The 12,987-nt window shown below is 43.1% G+C and overlaps 1 protein-coding gene across 1 annotated transcript in view; it reads right to left on the bottom strand.

Moving 5' to 3' along the window:
• LOC113238467 (Golgi resident protein GCP60) overlaps window positions 1–10,261 on the bottom strand; it is a 20,962-nt gene extending 10,701 nt beyond the window's left edge. Inside the window, exons 1-4 of the mRNA XM_026475293.1 lie at window positions 10,230–10,261; window positions 9,532–9,600; window positions 9,152–9,256; window positions 8,339–8,617 (exon numbers count right to left, since the gene is read on the bottom strand). Of these exons, the coding sequence (XP_026331078.1) occupies window positions 8,339–8,617; window positions 9,152–9,256; window positions 9,532–9,600; window positions 10,230–10,261 (485 nt within the window). The remainder of the gene's footprint in view (window positions 1–8,338; window positions 8,618–9,151; window positions 9,257–9,531; window positions 9,601–10,229) is intronic.
• Between the last annotated feature and the right edge of the window lie 2,726 nt (window positions 10,262–12,987).

The raw sequence follows: 12,987 nt of genomic DNA, 5'->3' as shown, positions 1-12,987 counted from the left end.
GTGTGTGTGTGTGTGTGTGTGTGTGTGTGTGTGTGTGTGTGTGTGTGCGCGCGCGCGTGCGTGCGTGCGTGCGTGCGTGCGTGCGTGCGTGCGTGCGTGCGTGCCTGCGTGCGTGTGAGAGAGAGTGCGTGCGTGTGAGAGAGAGTGTGTGCGAGTGTGTGCGAGTGCGCGAGTGTGTGTGAGTGTGTGTGTGAGTGTGAGTGTGACTGTTAATGTGTGTGAGTGTGTGTGAGTGAGAGTGTGTGTGTGAGTGAGTGAGAGAGTGTGTGTGAGTGTGTGTGAGTGAGTGTGTGTGAGTGTGTGAGTGAGTGTGTGTGTGTGTGAGCGCGTGTGGGAGTGTGTGGGCGTGTGAGTGTGTGTGTGGGCATGTTTTGGTTAGGTAGGGTGTAGGTGTATACATGACAGGCAAATGACTCCACTCCACCTGATGTTAAGTGGAAAGTGGTATCCAAACGCGAAGGAACCTAGTGCAGCGATGGAATCCTCACTGCACTAGCCACCTCCACCCTGCCTGCCTACAATATGCCTCTTCACGCCTCGTTTGAAGGACCCCATATCATAAGAGGGAGGGAAGACATGTGCCGGAAGGGAGTTCCATTTGTCAACCGTGCGGCAGAGAAAGGAGCCACCGAACCTTTTAGTACGCGATGGAATTCGGCAGGTAGTGAAACGGTGACTACGAAGGCCAGCACGCGTGGTTCTGAGCAGGAACGGGGAAGGGGGGATGAGGTTAAACAGCTCTTCAGAGCACTCACCATGGTACATGCGGTAAAAGGCGCTAAGCGATGCAACATCTCTACGCAGTTGCAGAGGTTCAAGGCGTGATGAGACCTCTTCGTCGCTTATAATTCGAGTAGCCCGACGCTGTAATTTATCCAAGGCATCGAGTAGGTACTTGGCGGAGCCGTCCCACAAGTGCGAACAATACTCAACGCAAGACCGGACCTGTGTTTTGTACAGCAGGCATAACTGGTCCGGCGTGAAAAAACGTCGCACCTTGTTCAGGACTCCGAGTTTCCGTGAGGCTGTTTTGATCACAGATTCGATGTAGCTCCTTGGATTCAAATCACAGCAGATTTCCATACCGAGCAAGGTAAAACTGCTCTGAGGTGAAAGTGCTGTGCTCATCAGAGAAGGCATGGGAAGGAACGGCGACAATTTTGTTGTTAACGCGCAAACCTGTGTTTTCTTGGCGTTGAACTCAACAAGATTACTGGATCCCCATGCAGAGATAAGGTCCAATATTCTATTGAGCTCAACGACAAGATCAGATCGCTCTCTGTCAGTATCGGCGCGCCCAGCTGCGGGGAATCCATGATATCCCCCATGAACAGTGCTATCATCTGCATAACAATGAATATTCCCAAGTGGAAGCATATCATTGATATGCAGAAGGAAAAGCGTGGGAGATAGGACGGATCCCTGCGGTACGCCGGCGTTCACATTCACGAACCTCGAAATGCTGCCGTCAGAAACGACGCGAATTCTCCGCTCACGAAGGAAATCGGCAATCCAGCTGCATAACTGGGCTGGCAAACCGTACGCCGGGAGCTTGGAGAGAAGAGCTTTGTGCCAGACCCGATCGAACGCTTTGGCTATATCGAGGCTAACAGCCAACGACTCGCCACGTTTGTCTATAGCCTCACCCCAAATATGCGATAAGTACGCTAGAAGGTCACCCGTTGATCGTTTCGGACGAAACCCATACTGCCGATCATTAATTATGGAGTGATCTTCTAGGTATTGGGTCAGTTGTTTGTTAAGGATCCGCTCTAAAACCTTGCATATTATGGAAGTAATGGCTATGGGACGGTAATTATGCGGGTCTGATCGGTCGCCTTTTTTGGGAACTGGTTGCACATTAGCCTCTCTCCAAGAGTCCGGCACACGACCTGAAGAGAGCGACAGACGATACAGTCGCGTTAGCACGGGGGTCAACTCAGCTGCGCAGTTCCTAAGTACAATCGCTGGGATACCATCAGGACCACTAGCTTTCCGGACGTCGAGAGACTGCAGCTGCGTACGCACATCGCATTGTCTGATACGAATATCAGACATCGTGTAGCCACAGTGAGGTAGAGTTGGTGGCTGTGCGTTACAGTCGTCGAGACAGGAGTTAGCCGCAAACAGATTTGCCAAGAGGTCGGCTTTATCTTGCGGCTTGTGGGCTAGATTGCCGTCAGAATATCTCAGCGGTGGCAGCGAGGGCTGGCAGAAGTTCGACGCAACGGCTCTGGCCAGACGCCAGTAGCTACGACTACCAGTGGGATGCGTCAGGAGTTCTTGGCCAACTCGTGCGACGCGCTGAGCATCCGCTCTGATGTACGCTCTTTTGCAAGACCTGGTGGCATTATTGTAGGCTGTTTTAAGTGAGTTCGTATTGGGATCGTCTGAAGCTAGACCCCTGATCCAAGCGCGGTATGCAGTCTGTTTGTTCTCAACAGCCACAGCACACTCGCGGTTGAACCAGCGGTTGCGCCTCCCTTTACTGACGAGATCCGAATGCGGGATGTAGTATTCCATCCCGATTAAGATCTCATCAGCAACGGCAGTCGCGCTAGCTGTTGGATCCACCTCACTAAAACAGCGCTGCCGCCAGGGAACGGATGCAAAATAGTCCCGCATACCGTCCCAATCTGCCGACGCATAATGCCAAATGCGGCGTTTAGCCACAGTAGGTGGTGGTGGCAGTAACGTTGCCACTTTAGTGGATATCAAGCAGTGATCCGAAGTACCCAGAGGGGCTTGGACCTCCACCCGATATCCAGCCGGGCGAGACGTCAGCAGAAGGTCCAACAAAGAGGGCGCGTCACCAACCCTATCTGGAATCCGGGTGGGCTGGTTTACCAGTTGGGTTAGATCGTGTGTGAGAGCGAATGTGTGGGCAGTTCTTCCAGCATGGTCAGTTTTAGAGGAACTTAACCACGACTCGTGGTGAGCATTGAAGTCCCCTAAAAACACCAATTCCGCTGTAGGAAACTGCGCCTGCGCGTCATCTGCCGCCCGAGTAAGGTGGTCTATGAGTCGAGTTGTCTCCATGTCGCCGTGGTGGGATCTGTAGAGGCACATGTAGACACGGCAATGACTGCCCAGGTCAACATGTACCCCAAGGATGGAGAAGGAGGGGTCCTCCAAATGACGCAGACGGCGACAGCAAACATCTGCCCGGACAAACAAGCAGACCCCAGCTTTCGCTTTGAAGGACTCTTCAAGCATATAGCCAGGGTAATTCAAGTAGCTGCTGTCAGCCGGGCAGAGTATTTGCGTCTCCGTAAGGAACAGCATTTCTGGTCGAGCCGTCTCAAGATGTTGGTGGACGGCGTGGATGTTACTGTGGAGTCCTCGAATGTTCGTGAACTCCACCTTAAAGAGCGCTTTAGTGGTGGGGGTGTGCACCGCTGTACGACCGAAATTTGTACTTTGCGCTAACATGTTGGAGGGAAAAAGAGGCGTGAAGCGAGAAAACAGTGCCGCGACACAAGCGGTCAAATCGCGGGGCCTGCTTCCCCAGAGACTTGCCTACAGACAAGTTGCGCTGATCCGCTGATGTGTGGGAGTGTGTGGGCGTGTGTAGGCGTGTGTGGGCGTGTGTGGGCGCGTGTGAGCGCGTGTGAGCGCGTGTGAGCGCGTGTGAGCGAGTGTGAGCGTGTGTGAGCGTGTGTGAGCGTGTGAGCGTGTGTGAGAGTGTGTGAGTGTGTGAGCGTATATGAGCGTGTGTGAGCGTGTGTGAGTGTGTGTGTGTGTGCGTGCGTGCGTGCGTGTGTGCGTGCGTGCGTGCGTGCGTGCGTGTGCGTGTGTGTGTGTGTGTGTGTGTGTGTGTGTGTGTGTGTGTGTGTGTGAGTGTGTGTGAGTGTGTGTGAGTGTGTGCGAATGATGGGAATACAGCCAGAAAGTTTTTCGAGTTTCCCAAAAACCTGCAACTATTACCGGGTTGGATGAAGAACTTATCAAGAGATTTGCTGTTATTTTGCAGGCAATCACATCTAGAGAAAAGATTTTGCCCGGAAAACAGCAGAAAAATACGTGGAATTATACGACTATTATTACATGTCGGCAACTGTGCATAAATGATTAATTCACGGGGCTGACATAATAGAGACAAACGACATTGTGCCTATTGGGACTCTTTCGGAAGAAGCCTCAGAGTCTCGAAATAAAGATTTCAGGAGGTTCCGGGTACATCATTCACGGAAAAGAAGCAGGCAAGATTCAAATCAAGACGTCCTGAATATGCTTCTTGGGTCTTCGGATCCTGTTCTAAGTGCACAAAGGCCTAAATTAGACGCCAAGAGAAAGCAGAGCTTTTTTGCTGAAACTCTTGATCTAATTCAGTTTCAGCAGACTGAGTTCGAGTTTTTAGATATCTCCAATCTGGATTCTGACTCAGAATTGGAGTCCTGACGGACGAGAGCGATAAGGAGAATTTGTAAATTTAATTAAATATTATGATTTCTTGCTATTTTTGTAAGTTTATTGTACCAATAAGTTTAAGTGGTTATTAATTCATCAAATTAGTTATTAAAATATTTTGTGTTGTATTTAAAGTAGGTACTGCTTTTTTTAAATATTTGTTTGGTTTTTAGGTATTTATGTAGTTAACTAGAAATGTTTCACTTTTAGTTTTGTCTTTGGTTAGGTTTTAGTATAGGTGCTTAGGTATTTATTATTTGATGTAAGTGTAATTTTTAAAATTTTGTTTCATATTTTTTTGTATATTCGTATTATTTGGAAATACTACGTTCTTAACTTAGACACTAAAAGGAGAAACAGTTCCTTTTAGTGTGTAACTTAAGAATGTATATAAATAAACAAGAATATTTTAACAATTAAATAGGTAGTTGTAATTACTTAATCCCTTGTTTTTAGATTCATTAGAAAACTAAACAATATTTGTGTAAGTGTGTGTGTGTACTATAAACCTCTGCCTACTCTTCGGGAATATAGGGGTGATGCTATTTTATGTAAAAAGCTTGTGTTCCTCAACTTAAAGACTAAATCATTTCGTTTCACATGTAAAATTAAATAAAAATATTTTGATGATTTAAAAAAAACGGCATTTATGACCGTTATCTGGAGTATGCCAAAAATTATAAATAATTAGCACTATAACCACCTGTAAGGATATTACTTACAGTGTTGGGCGTTAATCAATTAAATTTCAATCAATAATTCAATCAGATTAAAAAATCAATTCAATTGAAATCAAACGCGTCGCAATTGATTTAATTGCAATTGATTTCAATTGAATTTATTTTAATTGCAATTAAAATCAATTCCGGCCGGTTAGGGGCCCCGGTTGGGTGGGGGCCTGCTGGGGGCAGGTTAAGGGGCCCGGTTGGGGTCCCCGCTTGGGGGCCCCGGTTGCGGTCCCCGCTTGGGGGCCCCGGTTGGGGTTCCCGCTTCTGGTCCCCGGTTGGGGGCCCCGGTTGCGGTTCCCGCTTCTGGTCCCCGGTTGGGTTTCCCGCTTGTGGTCCCCGCTTGGGGGCCCCGCTTGGGGGCCTCGGTTGGGGTCCCCGCTTGGGGTCCCCGATTGGGGTCCCCGGTTGGAGTCCCCGGCTGGGGGCCCGGTTGGGGGGCCCGGTTTGAGGCCCCGGTTGGGGCCCCAGTTAGGGGCCCGGTTGGGGACCCCGGTTAGACCCAAGCGGGGACACCAACCGGGGCCCACAAGCGGGGACCCCAACCAGGGCCCCCAAGCGGGTACCCCAACCGGGGACCCCAACCAGGGCCCTCAAGCGGGGACACCAAGCGGGGACCCCAACCGAGGACCCCAACCGGGGACACCAACCGGGGCCCCCAAGCGGGGACACCAACCGGGGCCCCCAAGCGGGGACCCCAACCGGGGACACCAACGGGGGCCCCAACCGGGGACCCCAAGTGGGGCCCCCAAGCGGGGACGCCAACCGGGGTCCCCAAGCGAGGACCCCAACCGGGGTCCCCAACCGGGGATCCCAACCGGGGACCCCAAGCGGGGCACCCAAGCGGGGACCCCAACCGGGGTCCCCAAGCGGGGACCCCAAGCGGGGCCCCCAACCGGGGCCCCCAAGCGGGGCTCCCAAGCGGTGCTCCCAACCGGGGCCCCCAACCGGTGCCCCCAACCGGGGCCCCCAAGCGGGGCTCCCAACCGGGGCCCCCAACCGGGCCCCTTAACCTGCCCCCAGCAGGCCCCCACAACCAACGCCCTAACTCACCCCCGTATGCCTTATAAATTTATCATAATTGTCAGTTTTAATTGTTAATCAAAAACATTGAAAAGATTGAAAATTGATTAATTGTTAATTGTAGATATTTGCGATTAACGATTGATCAATCGTGTGATAATCGTTAATTGCTGTTTCGCAATTGACAATTAATCAATTGTCAATCTTTAATTGCCAGAACAATTAAATTTTGCCCAACACTGATTACTTACGGTTTTCCTTGCCGTTTAAAAGATAATTCCATTTTTCATACGAGTTTAATACAAATTTTTCGAAAAAGAATTGTAACTCCTTCGTTTTGGAATATAATCAACTCGGGTGTCATATTCGTACATAGTAATAACTAAAAGAAGCAATATTCGGCAAAAAACTGACACTTGTAAATTGAAATCCCTGTAATAACTAAAAGAAGCAATATTCGGCAAAAAACTGACACTTGTAAATTGAAATCCCTAAGTCTATGAAAGCCGATTTTCAGCCCACCGTGAGCCGTGTGCTTCTTAACGTGCGTGCGTGCGTGCGTGCGTGCGTGCGTGCGTGCGTGCGTGCGCGCGCGCGTGTGTGTGTGTGTGTGTGTGTGTGTGTGTGTGTGTGTGCGTGCGTGCGTGCGTGCGTGCGTGCGTGCGTGCGTGCGTGCGTGTGTGTGAGTGTGTGCGCGCGCGTGCGTGTTCGTGTGCGTGTGCGCGTGTGTGGGCGTGCGCGTGCGTGGGCGTGCGCGTGTGTGTATGTGTATTATATATACCGCTCGCGAACCACGTACACACTACATTTTTTGTTACATAACATGCAACGGTTACAGTTACAGCTCGCTAGTGAGCACCCGGCTTTAAACTAATTCCAATGGTGCCATGTAAAAATGTAGTAGATAACTGACCTTTTACCAAAGCAGAGAATAAAAACGTAACGATTATGGTCACTCTCCGCCCCTCCCTAGCTTTATTTATTATTAATATAATAACATATTGAAATACGTATTCTAGTGAGAATATTTCAATATTTTGACGAAGACTGATGATGGATAATTGACATGTTATTTTAGTCTAAATTGTATTTTTATTACTATATTTTGTAACGTGTGAAATAATGTAAGCCAAAACGTAGCGACTAAGTGCCATACCCTTGCGGGGTGTCGTAGCAATAGGTACTTACCTAATGGAACGTGTATTGTTGTGACTTGCATTTTGAATAAATAAATAAATATATAATATTAATGTCAATCAAACTACTAAATCAACCTGCTTATTGAAAAACATAAGACGCTTACCCTGTCCTATACAATTAAATGGTACCAACCTGCAACCCTTCATGACATAATAATATGAAATAAACTATGAACAGCCGTTTGTCACCTTTCATCATCAAAACAAGGAAAAATACTGACATTATGAAGAGGATGTATGGTGGAACCTTTGCCTACCAAAATTTAAAATGGCGGAAATCAATAAAAAAGAAATTACAAAAATATTTACAATTTCGATTTCGTTATAACATCGTTATTATAGAGGTACAAATTTTTTAACAATAAGTTCTAAATAGTGCAATCTTGGTATATTTTTTTGGTACCAAATATGTCAGGATTCATTAAAGATGCACACGACACTCTGAAATCTCAACATATGTTGTCTTATTTTTCTCAGAAACTAACCAGCAGATCTAGCTGGAGTTTCCTTTACTTCAGAGTACTATTAAGGTACAAATTTTTGGAATAAGAAGCTTTTATAGTTATTAAATAAATACTGGTAATCCGAGGTACACCCGCTATATTGACAGTCAATACGGCGGGTGTACCTTTGATTTTGCTATAATTTCATTCTGATGGAGATACAACTTTTTTAAACAAAGGTACTAATAGTACAAATTAGGTACATTTTTTTGCCAAATTCATCAGGATCCGTTAAGGTACACCTGCCATTCTGACTGTCACATTTAGATCGGACACAGTTTTTCGAAGATTTTAAACCTTCTTCGAAGTGCAGATTTCAATCACGTTTTCCGTTACCAAAAAGCTCCAATGTATGAAATGTACCAATTCAAATTGAATTTCGTACATAAAATCCGTAATAACTCAGAGAGACGGTAGGTCAATCCATTACTACGTGGCTATCAGTTTTTTATATAAAAATATATAAAAACATACTCACTTGGTATCCACGTTAGTAACATTAGTTTCATTCAAATTACAATCCTTAAGGTGATTGTCCTTGTCCTCTTTACTCTGGTTTTCTTCTTCCGTATCGTTAATGTTGCAATTTGCCAATCGTTGGTCTACAGCCAACTGTTGGATGTACTGTTGGTAATGTTGGTCTTGTAGTTGGCGAATCAGAATGGCTTGTTGGTCGAAATTCCCGGGGAATTGTTGTTGGGCATATTGCAGGAACTGATCGTAAGTTTGCGCGTTGAGTGCATCTTTTATTCTTTGACTGAAATATGAACATGCTTTATTTTTTATTTTATCCATACCTAAATTTGTAATACCTTGTCTTGGATAAATAAGCCATATTATCATATTATACATATTTAACATTGATTTAGTTCATTAACTAAAGCCAATGCCAATAGGTCAATGACTAAAGTTCAAAAAAAGTTAATAAATCAATGTTCAACTCTTTCCTCAACTTTGTAGATTTAGTAAATAAAGTAACTTTTATATTATTTATTTATATAGTAGCAGCGTGTGAAAAAGTTCGTTCAGGGCAGTAAAGTGAGCATTAATGTATTTTAAATGCCAAGCATGCTGGTGTAACTACACACATGCACATGAGTCTTATAAATTTTATGTCTCAGGGTAACTGATAGAGTGGCAGTACCCAATTTGAGATTTTTGTAATATAAAGCTCTGAGTGGCACTACAACTGTTAGGGGTCGCATACGTCTCGTCACTTGATATAATTAGAAAAATCCAATCTTACATATTATCCACTATTTTTACCTCTCCCCTCCCCAACAATACTTACACTTGTTCTTCTTCAGATACTTTGTTGCTCTGCTGTTTCTGTTTCTCCTGCATTACTCTATGCTGCAGTTCTTGGTGTGCCCTTTCTGCTTCCACTTTCTTTAACCTGTATATTAATTTTATATTAGACCAGCCACCACCAACCTTGTCTTCTGTCTATGGTATGGTTGTAAACAAGCAGGCAACCTAAGCATTATTATGCTTATCGTGGTTTATATCTCCTTTTGTGCAAACATACCAACCTTGGTCAGCTGTCTATGGTGCTTTTGGTGAGCAAAATCTAATATTTCTAAACACGTACATTCCTAAAATTACTACAATATTTAAAACCTATGGGGAATATTTATAGCTGTAATTTTTTTATTGAAAGATCAAACTTACTCTTGTTGTAACTTGCTTTCTAAGTCCTTATGTATAGCTTCTAAATACGGCTTGAATAATGGACATAATCTGGAATACAAACATCATACTGAAATATCAAAATATTGTCAATTATTATTATTAGGGAGGCTTTTCAGGGCTTCTGCAGCCCAATATCACTGCAACCAATAATTTGATCTGTTTTAATTACTATTCACAGTTCTGAGTTACTCATAAAGAGTGATCCGAGTAGGTGGAATTATTTAGGGTCAATGATCTCAAATATATATATAATGCGCTGTTCTGCTTGACCATTTCAAGTGAAGGTTTTAAACAAAACATCATTTGATTGATGTTTCACCATTCAGTGAAGAAATTTAGACCTTACATTCCCTATGTTTTAATTTGAGAAAGAAATGTTTACCTATGTACTTAGAATGTATTGTTTTCCTATTGTCTTTTCAAATACATTTAAAAACAAATTTAAACATACCAGTACTAGTAGCAACGTAAGTAATTAATACCAAACTTTTTTTTTAATTCAAGAAATCACAGGTTTTGTAAAAAGAATGAGTTGTATCAAAAAGGTATATCCATATTATACCTGCAAGTCGCATGTGGCAAAAATAGCCTCTAAATACTCAGATTACTGATCATCATAATACACAAAGCAGAAAAAGTGTAACTTTTCTCAGCACCAATTGATTTTGGGTTAATACCCAACTTGCTTCTTCGCCTTATACCCAACCATCGGGTATATAACCAGAAATAGAGACAAAATAAGGGCCATATATTTCTGGTAACACATTAGCCAGACAGCTCTTATAAATATCAACTCTCGTTTGCACTGAAATATAGACAGGCTAACTACTGACCGGTTTGTTCGTCTCCGTATATTCCTAAAAATATTCTGTACATATTTATTGTAATAAAGATAATATCTCTAACAATGCCGTGCTGTTCTATTCGGTGGTGTGGGAAAAACAGCAAAACAACTAATTACAAAACAAACGGAATCACATTTCATCGGTAATTAAATATTAACCATGTAATTTTGCAATTTTCGTCCATTATAGCAAAGCTCAAGTTCAACTGCTCGATTTGAAGTGAAACAGTTGACGACACCCGTCCATTGTTTCGAACTCGGGCTGATATGGCAGAATTGCTTTTCAAACGAATTAAATGACATTTCGTTTCTATTTCTGGTTATATACTCGATATACCCAACATACGCTTCAAGGTTGTGACTTTCAGTTATAATTTAATTATCACTTTAAAACTTGGCTTAATTGTTAACAGAGTTAGATACATAAATTCATTCACTTGTTGCATCTTCTAGTCATTATTCATTGTAATTTCCACTATTCTATAACATACAACACAATTGTACTATACTAATGAAATAAATTGCAATGTACTATAAAATACAATACTTAGCAATAACAATTTATTTCACTATATATTCTGAAACATTTATAAAGTCATTTGTGTTTTCAAAAGTATTTAGTTATAATAGGACTATTATAATCACATAGGTACATTGATAATTAATATGCATACCTATTCATGGAACATACGAGGTGTGGTAGAAAAGAAATGAGAGTGGTTTTTTATTTACGAAAGTTTTTATTTTTTCTAAACATCAATGTTACCCCCTTCAAAGTAGTTCCCTTGGGCAGCTACACACCTATGGAGACGTAGTTCCCATTGTTGGTAGCAGCGTGTCTTCAACTGGTATGGTCTTTGGTATGTCTGTCACACTTTTATGGAAGTTTGGATGTCTTTTGAAAGTCACAGGGACTGAGGTCAGGCGAACAGGGGGGCTGGGGTCCTTGAAAGGTTCAGAAGGTGAGAAAGAACCCTTCACCAGGCACACTTGCAGGGGACTGGCTCAGGGAGATCCTATTTCTCCTTTGCTATTTAATATAGCCACCATGTACATTGGAAATACTATTAAAAATGTCAGTATTTCTCAATATGCAGATGATTTTGTATTGTACAAGACAGTAGAGAAAGGTAATTTATTAGATGCAGTTGATAAACTGGAATCTGCTATTAAAGCCATGGAGACTATATTAGAGAGTATTAGGTTGTTTATTTCAGAATCTAAATCCAATGTATGTATAGTTAGAAAATCTAGAAAAGAAATCAACCTTAATATTAATATTCACAGTCAAATACTAAAGAATAAAAAGTTTAAATATTTAAGATTGTGGTTCGATTCTTCGATGCGATGAAGTGCTCAATACATTTGTGAAAAAACGTACAAACTTTTAAATGTTTTAAAGGTATTAGCGGGAAGGATGTGGGGAGTTCACCCCAAACATTTACGTAGACTATACATTTCCCTTATCAGAAGTAGATTAGATTTTGGTGGATTCATATATGGCAGTTGTGCCAAAACCCACTTAAAAAAGCTAGATGGGTTACGAAATCAAGCACTTAGGGCCGTATTCTAGAACTCTACTCAATGCTCAAGTCAGGATTTGAGTACAGTTAAAAGCACTCGAAATCATACTCAAGTACCTGCCATTAGGGTCGTATTTCCAGTGTTTGTGTTTCCATTGCAATCCTGACTTGAGCATGGAGTAGTGTTCTAGAATACGACCCTTAGAATCTGCAGAGGCTTTGTCCGTAGCACCCCAGTCTACGCTATGGAGAGTAAACTCTCTCTTCCTCCTCTATCTGTTAGGCGTTATTGGTTAGGCTGTAGGTTTTTGTCCAGACTAAATAATGGTTGCAATAAAAATATTGTAAAGGTTTTTCAAAACTTAATAGCACGGCGCAATAGCTTCAGCGGAACCAACTTTCCCATTCTTGCTAAAATTTACACTGAGTTCAGAGACATAGAAATTTTTGAAGAACCAAAACTTGGAATGTATTCCCTGGACATCTGGGTTACTGCCATAGACAATAGTTGTATTATTGATAAAATCCGTTACAATAAAGAAACCAAGCGCAGTGATTACCAACTAAGAAATTCTGCACTGTTTATGTTATCAAAAGATTATACTAGTTTCTATAAGATATGTACAGACGGTTCTAAGTCGGTTCGTGGTGTTGGAGCTGCCCTTCTGGATGCTCAGTCTAATGCATCTTACATGTGGAAGGCACACATTGACATATGCATTATGAGAACAGAGATTATTGCCATCAAAGAAGCGTTACAGTATGTAGTGGATCAATTGTCAAATGAGCAGTCAGTTGTTATTCTAACCGACTCAAAAAGTGCTCTACAGCACTGGGCTTGGTGTGTCTCGGGTCATCGACGCATGCCAATAGCCTATGAGTTGATCCACAACATACACCGCAGAAGTGTGCGTTTAAGGCTCCAATGGATTCCCTCCCATGTGGGATTGCGCGGAAACAAAGAAGTTGATGCCTTTGCAAAATCAGCTGCTGAAAATGATACTGTACTTGATTGTAAGCCTTATTTATTTATTTATTTATTTATTTATTTGATACACCATCGACGTA

The sequence above is a fragment of the Hyposmocoma kahamanoa genome, unplaced genomic scaffold (genome assembly GCF_003589595.1).
Source record: "Hyposmocoma kahamanoa isolate Upper Pololo Valley unplaced genomic scaffold, ASM358959v1 96017, whole genome shotgun sequence".
In the NCBI taxonomy this organism is placed as follows: Eukaryota; Metazoa; Arthropoda; class Insecta; order Lepidoptera; family Cosmopterigidae; genus Hyposmocoma; species Hyposmocoma kahamanoa.
Note: the sequence above shows the minus strand (reverse complement) of the source record. Positions and strands in the feature narration are given on the sequence as shown.